Source organism: Squalius cephalus (genome assembly GCF_949319135.1).
Source record: "Squalius cephalus genome assembly, chromosome: 15".
Lineage (NCBI taxonomy): Eukaryota > Metazoa > Chordata > Actinopteri > Cypriniformes > Leuciscidae > Squalius > Squalius cephalus.
Genome location: NC_137136.1, coordinates 18,173,375 through 18,187,163, shown reverse-complemented (window position 1 = coordinate 18,187,163; position 13,789 = coordinate 18,173,375). Strand labels below are relative to the sequence as shown.

General features: G+C 37.0%; 1 protein-coding gene across 1 annotated transcript in view; it reads right to left on the bottom strand.

Moving 5' to 3' along the window:
• Nucleotides 1-5,350: 5,350 nt before the first annotated feature.
• The window catches only part of cgna (cingulin a), a 30,107-nt gene continuing 21,668 nt past the window's right edge, over nucleotides 5,351-13,789 (bottom strand). The window contains exons 13-21 of the mRNA XM_079893631.1: nucleotides 12,613-12,861; nucleotides 12,308-12,478; nucleotides 12,056-12,217; nucleotides 11,863-11,952; nucleotides 11,628-11,711; nucleotides 11,329-11,447; nucleotides 10,706-10,814; nucleotides 10,312-10,475; nucleotides 5,351-7,151 (exon numbers count right to left, since the gene is read on the bottom strand). Of these exons, the coding sequence (XP_079749757.1) occupies nucleotides 7,007-7,151; nucleotides 10,312-10,475; nucleotides 10,706-10,814; nucleotides 11,329-11,447; nucleotides 11,628-11,711; nucleotides 11,863-11,952; nucleotides 12,056-12,217; nucleotides 12,308-12,478; nucleotides 12,613-12,861 (1,293 nt within the window). The 3' untranslated portion in view covers nucleotides 5,351-7,006. The remainder of the gene's footprint in view (nucleotides 7,152-10,311; nucleotides 10,476-10,705; nucleotides 10,815-11,328; nucleotides 11,448-11,627; nucleotides 11,712-11,862; nucleotides 11,953-12,055; nucleotides 12,218-12,307; nucleotides 12,479-12,612; nucleotides 12,862-13,789) is intronic.

Sequence of the window (13,789 nt, the reverse complement as noted above, 5' to 3'; positions counted from 1 at the left end):
GTGATCACTAGAGAAAAGATAAACTTAAATCAGTCAGTTTGGTTATTTTTGATCACACACATATAGGTGTTTGTCTTACTTGTGGCTAACAATGTTGTGGAAAGTGTTTATGTTGCAGTTGAATAAAACTTCTCTTCACCTATAATCAAAGTACAATAATTATTTCTACAGTATGAAAAGTATCACATTTTAGAATATTTAGACAATAATACAAGCCACATTTTCCAGCTAATATAAAACATTAACTTTGCACAAGCTTGTTTAAAAATGCACACATTCACAATTATTACAGTATATTACCAAAGAGACACTGAACTCATGCTGTAATCTGTCAGGTGCAGATACAGAGAAATGGTGCGGATTCAGATGCAGAGTAAGGCTTTTGTTCTTTTTTTAAAACACACGCACGCAGGCACGCGCACACACACACGCAGGCACGCGCACACACACACACACACACACACACACACACACACACACACACACACACACACACACACACACACACACACACACACACACACACACACACACACACACAGGAACAGAAAACACTCCTTTGGGGAAAAGAAACGCAGGCCACAGCAGACAAAAAAAGGGTAACTCTTTTTTCTCCCCCCTGATCGACAGAAACCAAATAAACAAGACTGGAAAACAAAACACTAAACATAGTTTTAAAACACACAGCCACATGACAGAGGACAGGGAGATTAAATAGGAAAGGTAATAATGAGGGAGATGAACAACAAACTAACAAGGGGTCACAAGATAGAAGAGCACATGGCACAAGTAACCAAACAGAGTTGTGTGCTCACATAGACATGAAAGATAGACGGGGATCCTGTCAACAGTTTCAGGAAAAAACTAGAACAGAGGTGACAGAACCCTGACAATAATCACCACAACAAGACTTAATTTTAATCTAAACCTCAGAATATTTATACAGAGTATTTTACCAACCTATTTATTGCCATTATCAATACAAAATATTTTTGACTAACCCAAAACCCAACTCACATCTAAAATGAAAATCTTTTAATGTAATCAATGTCTGTCAAAGGGTTAGAAATATTGCATTGAAAACACACCTTTCACGACCAGCAGCTTCACCTCATAGCAGGTTTTTTCACTCACTCTGCACCGATACCATGATCCATCAGTGTTTACTGCTACTCTTATAAGCAGAGATCCATTCCCTAGTATTCTCGCTCTCTCATACAGAGGCTTCGGGTCTCTCTCTGTGCTGTTTGAGGGCTTGTGTGGAGGGCGATATTGGTCTATTTCTGTTAATTGATGACCATGAAAGATTTTCCAAGTTACTTGATCAGTTCTGTATTGTAGAGGATGTTCAGAGCATGGCAGCAACACTGAAGAGTCTGGAGTCGCATGGACATAATCCAAAGTTTTACACTCTGAAACCAGAGAAACATATTTATTACAACAGGTTTCCTGGGGATTATTAGCTTGTTTCAGAAATTAGCATTCTCACCTTTGACCCTCAGGTTAAAAAGAGTTGCATTAAGGCAGTCCCGATCTTTGTAGACTTGACATACATAATGTCCTTTATCAGATAAACTGATGTCTTTCAGGTAAAGTGTAACATTTCCAGCATCATTTCTCACAGACCATCTCTGATTCTCTAATGCTGGAGAGTTGTCTGAATACTTTAGGATGTCTTTAACCGGGTCGGTTCTGCGTAGTTTCACTGTCAGAGACTCCAGCGGGTGGGTTGTGGTTAGGCAAGAAATAGACATATTGTCGCCCTGAATATAGTTTATGTTCAACTGATGGACCTGCTCGCAGGGTCTCTGTGTCACCACTAAAAGGAAATAAAGAGCAAAACAAGACATAATGAGAGAGCTGAGACGTACTGAGAGAGCCGAGACATGGAAACCACAGCGTTTATAGAAATAAACAGCATTTATTTTCTACCAAGTAGTTCTACCTCTAAATGTGTTAATACATTTTACGAAATGAGAAATAAAATTCACAACCCGATGAACTACTGTCAGTATTTTCTGAAATTATTCTTTTGAATGTCAGTGTGTGTGGTCAGAATTATTGGCACCCCTGGTAAATATGGTCAAATATGGCTGTAAAAATAAATCTGCATTGTTTATCCTTTTGATCTTTCATTAAAAAAAATTTGCTAAAAACTAACCTTTCACTTAAGTAAAAGAATAGAAAGTGGGGGTTAAATCACATGCTAGATACTTTTCTTCTTGCTTTCAAATAGGAAATGGTTAAATATATTTATACAAATATAGCCTAAATATAAATAAAAATAAATATATAAATGTGTACATAAATATATAAATATACATACATACATACATATAATACACATATACACACATATATACACATACATATATATATATACACATACATATATATATATATATATACATACACACATGTATAGACATACATATATACAGTACACATATACACAATTGCTTATATATATATATATATATATATATATATATATATATATATATATATATATATATATATATGTGTGTATGTGTATATATGTGTATATTAATTAATTATAGCAATTTCCAAATTATTACTAATACTGCAGTATTTTTCTAGTTTCTAGTTATTTTTTTAAGTTGCTTTTGAAACAGTGTCCACTGTGAAAAGTGCTATAAAACACACTTGGCTTGACACTGATCATATGCATGTCATACCACACATTTACACACCCAAAGTGCATTGATATTTTGCGTATATCTAGCTTGTATGTTGGATAAAGGAATATGATTTGATTTAATGGCACTTACCTTTGCATTCTAATAAAGCTGCCATAAGAACAATTAGAATTTGGAAATATGACGGCTGAAAATCCCCCATCATATACAGATGCTCACTGCAGGACAGCTGAACTCTATATGAGCAAAGGAAACATCACTTCACTTTAGCAGAGTTGTTTTCAGTTACTCTAAATTTAATGCAGAAGAAAGAGTCCAGATCATGGGCGTAGCTTGTTGGGGGGACTGCCCACCCCTCCTAGCAACTGAAACATTTGACATATTAAATATTTTTAATTAATAATATTTTCAACTCAAAAGTAAATATGCAAATAATTAAGTCATTTTAATACATTTTAAATTGTTTAAATAAAAAAAATGGGTTAGAAATTCCTAATGCCTCCCCCAATCTCATTTGCGAAAGAAATCTCCAGTAGAGGTTTTAACATTAAGTGGCATGGCGTCTGACGCACAGAAGCCAATGGTCCCTGTTGCTATTCTTAGTGACACATCCGGTGCCACATCCAGTCTTTATTGGCATGTGCCACTGAGGCCCTGTCCCAAATGGCACACTTCATATGTGCTTTCAGTCTTGTGGACTTAAAATGGCTGCCGCGTGCGTGTGCCCGTTAAGTCCATGAGACCGTAGGGTGTCCCATTTGTCATTTTAGGTTTCAGAAGGGTGCTCGCAAGGACCCCCTTTGCAGTCAATATGTACCCTCAATGCACACTTTTGCTGAGCCCACACTGATGCGAACTCCGCAGCAGAATACTTCCCGACAGTCAAAGCGGCGTTATGTCCCGAAAGTTCGGACTCGTATTCGCACTATGCAACTTTTTGCAGAAGTCACATAGGATACACCCTTTGGGTTGACTCCACCTAGTCCCATAGAGTCACTTAGTGCTATGCCCACTTTGTGCATATTCAGTGCTTAGTGATGCAGGCATTCTTTTGAAAGGGAACATCTCAAGTTGCATATGCAACCAGGTTCTCCGAGAAGGGGAACAGGTCGCTGCATCTCGCTGCCATGCCTCAGGGTTGCCTGCACGTCTCCTTCAGACAAAACTCAGGCTCCCTTTTAATATTCACGGGTGCATGTGGCTGCATGGACTACTATCCGCCATTGAACATTGGTGTGTGTCCACATGCCTCAGACACCAGTCATGCTGATGGCGCTCCCCATAGCGTCATCACCAAGACGACCAGTAGCAGTATTACCACTTGCATACAATATCATTTTGCAACGTGGAGGAAACTATATGCACTACAAACCATTGTTTATGTGGTAACACTTTATAATAACTGCACGCTATTAATCATTAGTTAAGCATTACTAAACAGTTAATTCATCATTTATAAAGCATTAATAGACATTAATAAGCAGTTTATAAATACAGCTATAAATGCTTTATTCTTGATTTATAAGCATATCTATAATGTGTTTAATAATTGTATTTTGATACTTTATTAATGATCAATTTATCATTTCTAAATGAAGTATTGCATTATTTACAAACCAGTTATATTATTTACCATTATTTACAAACTAGGTGTTGTCATTGATTAATAAGATCACTTAGAAAGTGTAAGTAAATGTAGTAGATTCAGGGAGTTATAAAGCATTTAGTAGTGGTCAGTTCACTATTTTTGTGAGCTCATCTAAAGTGAGGTCTAGTTATGCTTTGTAAAGCGTTTATAAAGGAGATGTAAAGACTCAGCTATCTTCTAAACCGAAAAAGGAAACAAACACACACAGTGATACAGAACATTTAACAGCCTTTAAATCTCCTTTATAAACGCTTTACAAAGCATAACTAGTCCTCACTTTAGATGAGCTCACAAAAATAGTTAACAAACCACTACTAAATGCTTTATAACTACCTGAATTAACCCTGAATTACAGTAGAAATACATGTTAATAAAGCATTTACTAACACACAAAGTAACTATTACTATATGTCTGAATAATAATATGTATTTAAACCGTTTATTAATCTTTTACTTACACTTTCTAAGTTATCTTCTGAACCACTGACAACTCCTAAATAACCGGTTTGTAAATAATGCAATACTTCATTTAGAAATGATAAATTGATCATTAATAAAGTATGAAAATACAATTATTAAACACATTATATATATGCTCATAAATCAAGAACAAAACATTTATAACTGTATTTATAAACTGCTTATTAATGTCTATTAATGCTTTATAAATGACAAATTAACTGTTTACTAATGCTTAACTAATGATTAATAGCGTGCAGTTATTATAAAGTGTTACCGTTTATGTTTATGTTTATGATAACATGATAACTAATACCGGTTTGTAATACAAAGCAGAACAATAGACATTTTTTTGTGCAGGTAAAATAAATGGAAATGGATGACACCGAAAGCCAGCCAAATTCAATTTGCAAATGGCCCTGCACTCTACATTAAAAATAAGGTGGATAAGGACAAAGACATTTTGAAAATACAGTATCTTGACGCTCAATTGTAACATACATCTATGACATGCATTAGCATGTACAAAATACAAGTACAACTGAGCACAGAGCACACCAATAAAAAAAATACAATGGAGAGGAAATATTAAAGTACTGAATTTATTTTTGATAGAAAAGATTTTGCTTCCAGAAAAATACAAACCTTCGATTTGATCAGTGCTTGATGCAAATTCTATTACAAATATATACAAAATACATATACATAAAAATTATCATTAGATATACAAGGCATTGTAGTGGTTTTCCATTCATGTGAATCAGACGTGGTGCGCATAGATAAAGTACAGTAGATATAGATGAGAAAAGGCAGCTTGGTATCAAGAAATGCCAAAGATAATGTCCACTACAGGATAATAGGACAACTACTGTATGAACAGTAGGAAATATCAGTTATTCATTTACTTTAAATAAATCTGAGTCAATATTATACACTGAACTGAAGTTAACAACAGTACATAATGTGCTGGTAAACAAAGAACAAACAAAATTAATAAATGTCATTGTTCCATTATGCCTGATGGAAAAACATAAACACTGATCTTGTTTTTTTTTAGCCTGTCAATTAAAAATGAACAATTTTGGTGAAAATAATAAAAATGGCTGTGCTTTAGTGGTTGTATAAAATAAGTTTACAGTACAATTGCTTTAGAAAGGCTCTGCTTATATATTGCTAAATGACATTTGCACTTGAAGCTCATTCAAGTTCATTGTTTGTATAGAAATGATTGTAAATGGAAGAGCTGAAATGTAAATATCTTTATTGATTTATATTGTTGTTATAAATTGTATTTTGGCATCAGTGATGCATCTGTGTAGTGCTGATTCACTCGTACCTATAGAACTTATTTGCCTTTTTTCATTCTGTAAACGAAGAAAGAATAAGTATATTATAAAGAGCTAGAGTCTAAGCAGAGAATAACATATTACACCTTTTTTTTTGCTATACTACACTATTAATGACAAACATTTACTTTTTATGCATATTTCTTTCATTCACATGACTACCCTGTGCTAACTGGCATTTTTGTTAAAATGTTCACTGATGTGTTCCTTTCCCATCTACTAACACCCTGATATCTCCCATCAGTCTCTTAACATACACCTAATAAAATCATCAGTTCGGTCTCTGGGCCCTTAAAACAAAATTCAATCATGTTTCCTTCCATCTATATGTATTCATTCACTTTATACAAAAGTAAGATTCTTGTTTCTTCTATTTATCCCTAATTACTTTAAGTACAATAAAACACTGTCTCACATTGTCTTATATTCTTAATTCAGTTTCTAAATGGCTTAAACTCCGAACTGATGTTGTCTAAAAGACCTTTTTTACACGAAACTTAAAGGGATCATTAAAGCTTTTCTTTCAAAACGGTCTCTAAGGTGGAACTGAGGTCTAGATGAATAAAGCCATGACTGAAATCTATTAGACTCAATTACAGATAAAATGTCAGGTGTCTCAAAATGTGTGAAAAGATGTTATCCAGTTCTATGGACAGAAAAAAGTTTAACCCCAGATTGTACAAAATGGTTTATAATTGGGGTTGATGTGGCGCAGCAGTGAGTGCTTCAGGGTGGAAACCAGAAGACTGGAGTTTCAGTATCTATCATTTATTTTAGAGCAGGACTGAAGTTACTCTGTGTCCAGGAATGGAGCACCAATCCTTTTTATTGTATTTACTGTATCAACAGACAGCTCCCATTCACGCCCCATTCCACAGATTCCTCTCTCGGCTTCAGCAGGAACTGGTCTGTAAATTACTCTCGGTGAGGATGGAGGTTATGCTGGAATGATCATACAATCCATCATCATCATCATCATCCTCAGAGCTGAGCACTGAAGACTCCAGAGCTGACTGCCGGGCCTGCTGGATCTTCCTCCTGAGGATGAAATAAGGCAATTTGACAGTAGTGACCTATGGTATAACATACTATAAATGTTTTGGTTACACTTTATTTTAAAGGTGTCATTGTTACAGTGTAATTATATATTTAAGTACGGAGTAATATTAAGTAACTACATGTACTTACTATAGGGTTAGGGTAGGATTAGGATTTGGTTGAGGGTTAGTTACATGTAATTATGCATAATTTATTGTTATTACTATGGTAAGTACATGTAACAAATGTAACAAGGACACTGTAAAATAAAGTGTTACCCATTTTTTACAGTATTATACATACTTTTAGTTTGATTATTGTTATTTACTATTATTTAGAACAGTGATTATCATACAGGGGTCCAGGGCCTACTAGGGGTCTCAGCAAACTTCCATGCAGGCCACAGAATGAAAAGTATTTAAATTTATATATGATTATATATGATATGAATAATATTGTAAACACTTCCGAATGATGAGGATTTTAAGAGTCAGTGGTTCAAATTTCCACAGCAACGATCGCATTTAACCTTTTGACGATTGCTTCTCAAATCTCATTGAAATCTAAGTGGGATTTACAAAACGTTTAATCATTAAAGATGGGACAGTACACACTTTATTTGGACCAACTGCTCCTCAAAATCACAACCCAATTAATTACTGATGTATATATTTTCTACCGGGTGTTTTATATTGTGCATGTCTCTGGCTAAGAGAATGCCTAGTGTTTGGCTCAGTTAGGTCACCCACACACATATTTGATTGTTTAGGCCCTCTTGCCTCTAACGTACATGATTAAGCAAGGAAATTCAGTGGTGAAGGCTGGGTTCTTTAATTTAAGGCGCATTGCAAAATTTAAACCCTTTTTGTCTTTTAATGATTTGAAGCAGGTTATACAGGCGTTCATATTTTCAAGGTTGGACTATTGTAATTCATTGTATCTGGGGCTTCCTTGTGTTCTGTTAAATCACCTTCAACTCTTACAAAATGCGGCAACTAGGATTTTGACTGGGACCAAAAAGCAAGTGCTAGCTTCACTGCAGTAGCTCCCAGTTAATTTCAGGGCCCAGTTTAAGGTTTTACTGTTTGCTTTTAAGGCCTTGCATGGCCTTGCTCCTGAATATATTTCAGATCTTCTCCAGGTCTATCAGACGACAAGGCTATTGAGGTCATCTCAAACATCACTTTTAAAGATCCCTAAATCTCATCTAAAGTCCAAAGGGGATCGTGCCTTTTCAGTTGCTGCACCCCTCTGGAATAACCTGCCTTCGGATATTAGATGTTGTACTAAATTGAGTGCTTTTAAATCACGATTGAGGGCGCATTTACTTTACTTGCCCAGGCTTATGGTTGAGCTAGTAGTTGAGTGTATCTTGTTTTACTGTTGTCTTGCATTTTAATTGTATTTGGTTTGGTGAGGTGTGTAATATTTTCTGTATTTGTGGCTAATTATGCTGTTAGAATATTGTTTTAATGGAAAGCACTTTGGCCAACCCACGTTGTTTTTAAATGTGCTATACAAATAAACTAAACTAAACTAAACTAAACTAAACTAAACTAAACTAAACTAAACTAAACTAAACTAAACTAAACTAAACTAAACTAAACTAAACTAAACTAAACTAAACTAAACTAAACTAAACTAAACTAAACGGCATTAATGACAATTAATTATTAGCGTTTTGCTGAAATAGTTCTGCTAATCAGCTGTGGGCCACTGTTTAATGCAGTTCATACTACTTTGAGTAATGATAAGTTTTTTTGTTTTTTTTACGAACTTTAATGTTACATCAGTCATTCACATTAGTGCCCGGCTAACGTATGCACTGTTATTGATACTGTTAATAATACATTTCTTATGTATTATTGCACCGCATGTGCACCGCAATAAATTAGAAAAAAAAGAGTTGCAACATCTCACTGAGAAACGTCCTGCTCAAGTCATCCTTGCGATAAAGGTTCGGGTTGAGTAACTAGTTCTTCCAATGATTCATCATCAGACTCGAGCTCAGATTGATATGGTAAAATCAATGCAATCGTAACTGTCTTTACAGAGTGTACAATCGCTGAGCTTTAGGAAGCCTCCGGAGCTGAAGTTCAGTTATGGTTAAGAGCGTTTAGTTTCCGACACGCGCTTTAAGCAGTAGACCAATCAGAGCAGCTTAGGCTCTCGGAAAGAGACTGAATCTTTGGAGTCGTTTGAGAATCTTTGAAAAATGTGATGATGTGCAGTGTATATTATGAGAAAATTAAAGTGTTTTTTGACCTTTGATACATGTAAACCTGTTGTAGGAGACCTCCAAACAAAATTAGTAACCTTTAAAATAGCATAAAAGGGGAACTTTAATTTATTATTGTTAATATTTATTCTTATAGTTATAGTTCTGTTAATATTATATTATATTATATTATATTATATTATATTATATTATATTATATTATATTATATTATATTATATTATATTATATTATCTTTGAATTTTGTGTTGGACAGTGGGGGGCCAAACCACAAGACAGACATGATGATTAAAATAATGACAACACTATAAAACTGATCAGATAGAGAACAGGTAATATATATATTTTCCTTTAAAAATTTAAACCTAAATAAAAAATAAAGTTAATGTAAATTAATTTATATATCAGCATCATTATTAGCAGGTAGAACTATACAGTTATTAAGAAGAAATTCTGACACCACTGTGGTACAGCAGATATAATTTAATTGTTTTTGTATGTTTAATACAGTCTGATCTATAAGCTTATTAAGAGGTTCTATGATTTCCAGGATGTGCATATGATGTGATAAACAGGGTGGTATTGATTTTTCACCATATAGCAGAGATGAGCAGCATGTGCTGGCTGATTTGAGGAAAGATCATTTGTGAGTGAGGTTTGGAAAGCTAAAGGCCTTAAGAGATAAGAGATGCAAGCAGTCTGGTCACTCTCGCATTTTAAGAGACACACACTGCCATCTGGAGGCCTGACTGAGTATTAATGTTTTAAGTAATAAACTCCATATTACACGCACATATACTGTAGGTCTTATTCTGAATACTGCACCAAACACATTAAGGAAAAAGCACAAAGGAATCCAGCCATAATTGCTCTCTATTTAAAGGGGAAAAAAGAACTTTACATACTCAGTCACGCACACTTACTTGAGTTCATTCTCTAGCGCCGTGACTCTGGATTGCATCGCCTCCTTCTGTTCCTGCTGCTCCTCCATGTCTCTGATGGCCTTCCTCCTCAATCCCTCCAGTCGCTCTGCCTCGGCCTCTCCCTCATCCACCTGCCGCTTCAGAGCCTTCACACGCAGAGTCAGCTGCAGGACCACACATGCATTAAACACAGAAACATTCCACAGGTCTCTCAACCAAATACACAGATCAGATCACAGGTCAGATCACAGGTCAGCTGACCACAGATCACAGGTCAGCTGCAGGAACACACATGCATTAAACACAGAAACACTCCACCAAATACAGAGATCATTACATGGTGTGGAAGAAGACACACTACTCTATGTGTACATATAACATGTGTATGATTCACCTGGTCTCTCTGTTCCGTGTGCTGCTGTCTTTCCTCATCCAGGGTGATGTTCAGCTCCTTTAGTTTCCTTTCCAACCGTCGCTGAGAGGACACTACAGAATTCTTTTCTCTGAAAAAACACAACGATGTACTTGTACCTCAGGATGTGCTGAATCTGTAGTGTATTGAGAGTTTTCTTACACTTAAGATTCTTCAGGTGCTGTGGTTTGATGATGTTATTTTCTTTTAAAACGTAACTTTTTGTTATTTTAATAAAAAACAAAATTTTCCGGTGCATATACAAAACTTTTTTTTTGTAAACAAATGCCTGTAAAAATACTGGCAGGGCAAATTAAAATCTGACCAAGTAACAAATAAACCTCCTGACCATTCCCCTAATGTAATTTACATAATGTAGTCAAATTTAATTTAATTAATTAACTTAAAGTAGAAGATTTCGTGAACCGCTTTACGAACTGCAATATCTGCGGTCTGTGAATTTTTCTGTGTATTCTAGCAGCGTAGATTGATTAAAGAGGAGTGCTGTTCTCAAGCATTCTGTAGTGCTTTGTGGATAATGTAATTGTTTCAGCCACTTCATGGTAGTGGTTTTAGACCTTCAGTTCATTAGGTCCTTTGTTTACCTCTCCTCTGTGCGCAGTCGCTCCTCGAGTTCCTGGATTTTGCTCTCCAGCTGAGACACGCCAGTGGAGGAACGTGACTGGCCCTCCATCTCAGTTACGCGAGACTTATACTCCTTTATCTGAAAGATATGCAGATTAGATGAAATCTTGTGGCCAATCTGAATTAATGCATTTTTTTCTTCACTTGTTTAACTGTATACTCTTATCACACTTGATATTACAAAAACTCAGTCAACGATAATGCAGTATACACTTCGACAGATAAATCTACCATAGTGTTGGATGGTCACGAGGCGTACCTGTCTCTCCAAAGCGTTTTTGTCCAGCTCCAGATCTTGTTTGGAGGACCGCTCTTGCATGAGCTCTGCACGCAGCTGTTCAATCTACAAGCAGCACCACATTTAAATTAAAGCATTTAATTACCTTTTTCTTAGTTAACACTTTATGAATAATTTACACTGGTACAGTAGTTCTGTAATAAAATCGCACTTAATAAGTCCCTGATGTCCACTGATGATAACAGTGTATGTATACCTGATCTCTGCTCCTGGTGATTCTTTCTGTCAGCATCTCCGCACTGTTCTTCTCCTCATCTAACTCAAGCTCCAAATGCTTGATTTTGTCCTGCAGGTGGAGACAAACATAGCATACAGTGAAGAGAGAGGTACACCACCACATTATGATCTCTAAGACACCAAATGTGGAAATGTGAAGGTGAAACACACACCTCCAAGCTGCGGATATCTCGTGAACGGTCGTTTTGTGTGGTACGCTGAGTCTCCATCTCACTCTCCAGATGCTTGAGGCGGTTGCTGAGCAGCTCTTTATCTAATAAAGCACTGTCTCGATCCTCATAACTTGAGAACAGCTCCTTCTTTTGACGGGTCAACTAAAAACAAACAAAATTGAATAACTACAAATTGTTGACTGATTAATTTGCTTAGCCAAATTCAAAACAAAAGTAGCCAGAGTGTGGCACCTCCTCCTGTAGGGAATGAATGGTGCTCTGAGCTCTCTCCAGCTCACTGAGCTTCTCTTTGGTGTTTTTATGCAAGTCCTGCTGCTCTTTCCTCCACTTCTCTCTTTGCTCATCCAGCTGAGCCTGCAGGAGCCGCACCTCCTCACGGGACGCAGCAGACAAGCGTTCCATCTGACAGAAAAAGCGAGAGAAAGGGGCAGGAGGTAGCAAAAGAGGGAGATTAAAAAAAAACAAAGTAAAGGACAGACTAATAAAAATGTAAAATGACACAAGACTGACTCAAATTCGTGTCGATGAGCACATACCTCTTTATTGAGTTTGTCTAGTGCTCTATCCTGGTGCCTCCTCTGGTCATCGAGCAGCGTGTTCTCCTTGCGGACTGCGTCTCTGTCCTTCTCCTTCTCTTCCATATTACGAGCCAGCTCGTCCCTCTCCAGGCCCAGCCTGGAGTTCTCACGCCTGGACTCTTCCAGCTGCTGCCTCAGTCTCCTGGTCTCCTCCTGTTGCTCCTGCTCAGCTTCAATACTCTGAGACATGCGCTCCTGCAGCTGAGACTACAGACAAAGACAGTTAAACACATCAGAAAAAGAGGGCGAACAGATGAGCGGATGGAGTAATGTGTATGTGTTTTAATGCATGACATCAACTCGGGATTTCAAAAGTGACAAATAAGATCATGAAAACACAATTAGTGTTTTCAACCATTAACTGATGAAAACAGATTGTTATAGTGAGAGGGAAGGTGTACCATTATATAACTATGGCTGTCTACGTTAATACGGATTCATTTGAAAACTACGTTATTATTTCAAAACTCTCTCAGTCCACAATAGCATTTTCCTCAAGTTTCTCACCCATACTGAAAAGTTAAATTAATGCAAAATAAAAACATTTGAAAACGTAAATTCATCTTACTGCATATGTGTAAAACATATTGAAAGCTCACTGAGATGATACAGAGACCAGACATAAAGTTTTTAGACTATTCTTCTATTCTTCGGGTGTGTTCCAACTACAGGGGGATCACACTTCTCAGCCTCCCTGGGAAAGTCTATGTCAGGGTACTGGAGAGGAGAATACGGCCGATAGTAGAACCTCGGATTCAGGAGGAACAATGCGTTTTCGTCCCGGTCGTGGAACATGGACCAGCTCTTTACCTTCTCCAGGGTGCTGGAGGGTTCATGGGAGTTTGCCCAACCAATCAACATGTGCTTTGTGGATTTGGAGAAGGCATTCGACTGTGTCCCTCGTGGCATCCTGTGGAGGGTGCTCTGGGAGTATGGGGTCCGGGGCCCTTTGCTAAGGGCTGTCCGGTCCCTGTACGACCGGAGCAGGAGCTTGGTTCGCATTGCCGGCAGTAAGTCAGACTTGTTCCCGGTGCATGTTGGACTCCGGCAGGGCTGCCCTTTGTCGCCGGTTCTGTTCATAATTTTTATGGACAGAATTTCTAGGCGCAGCCAGGGGCCGGAGGGTGTCAGGTTT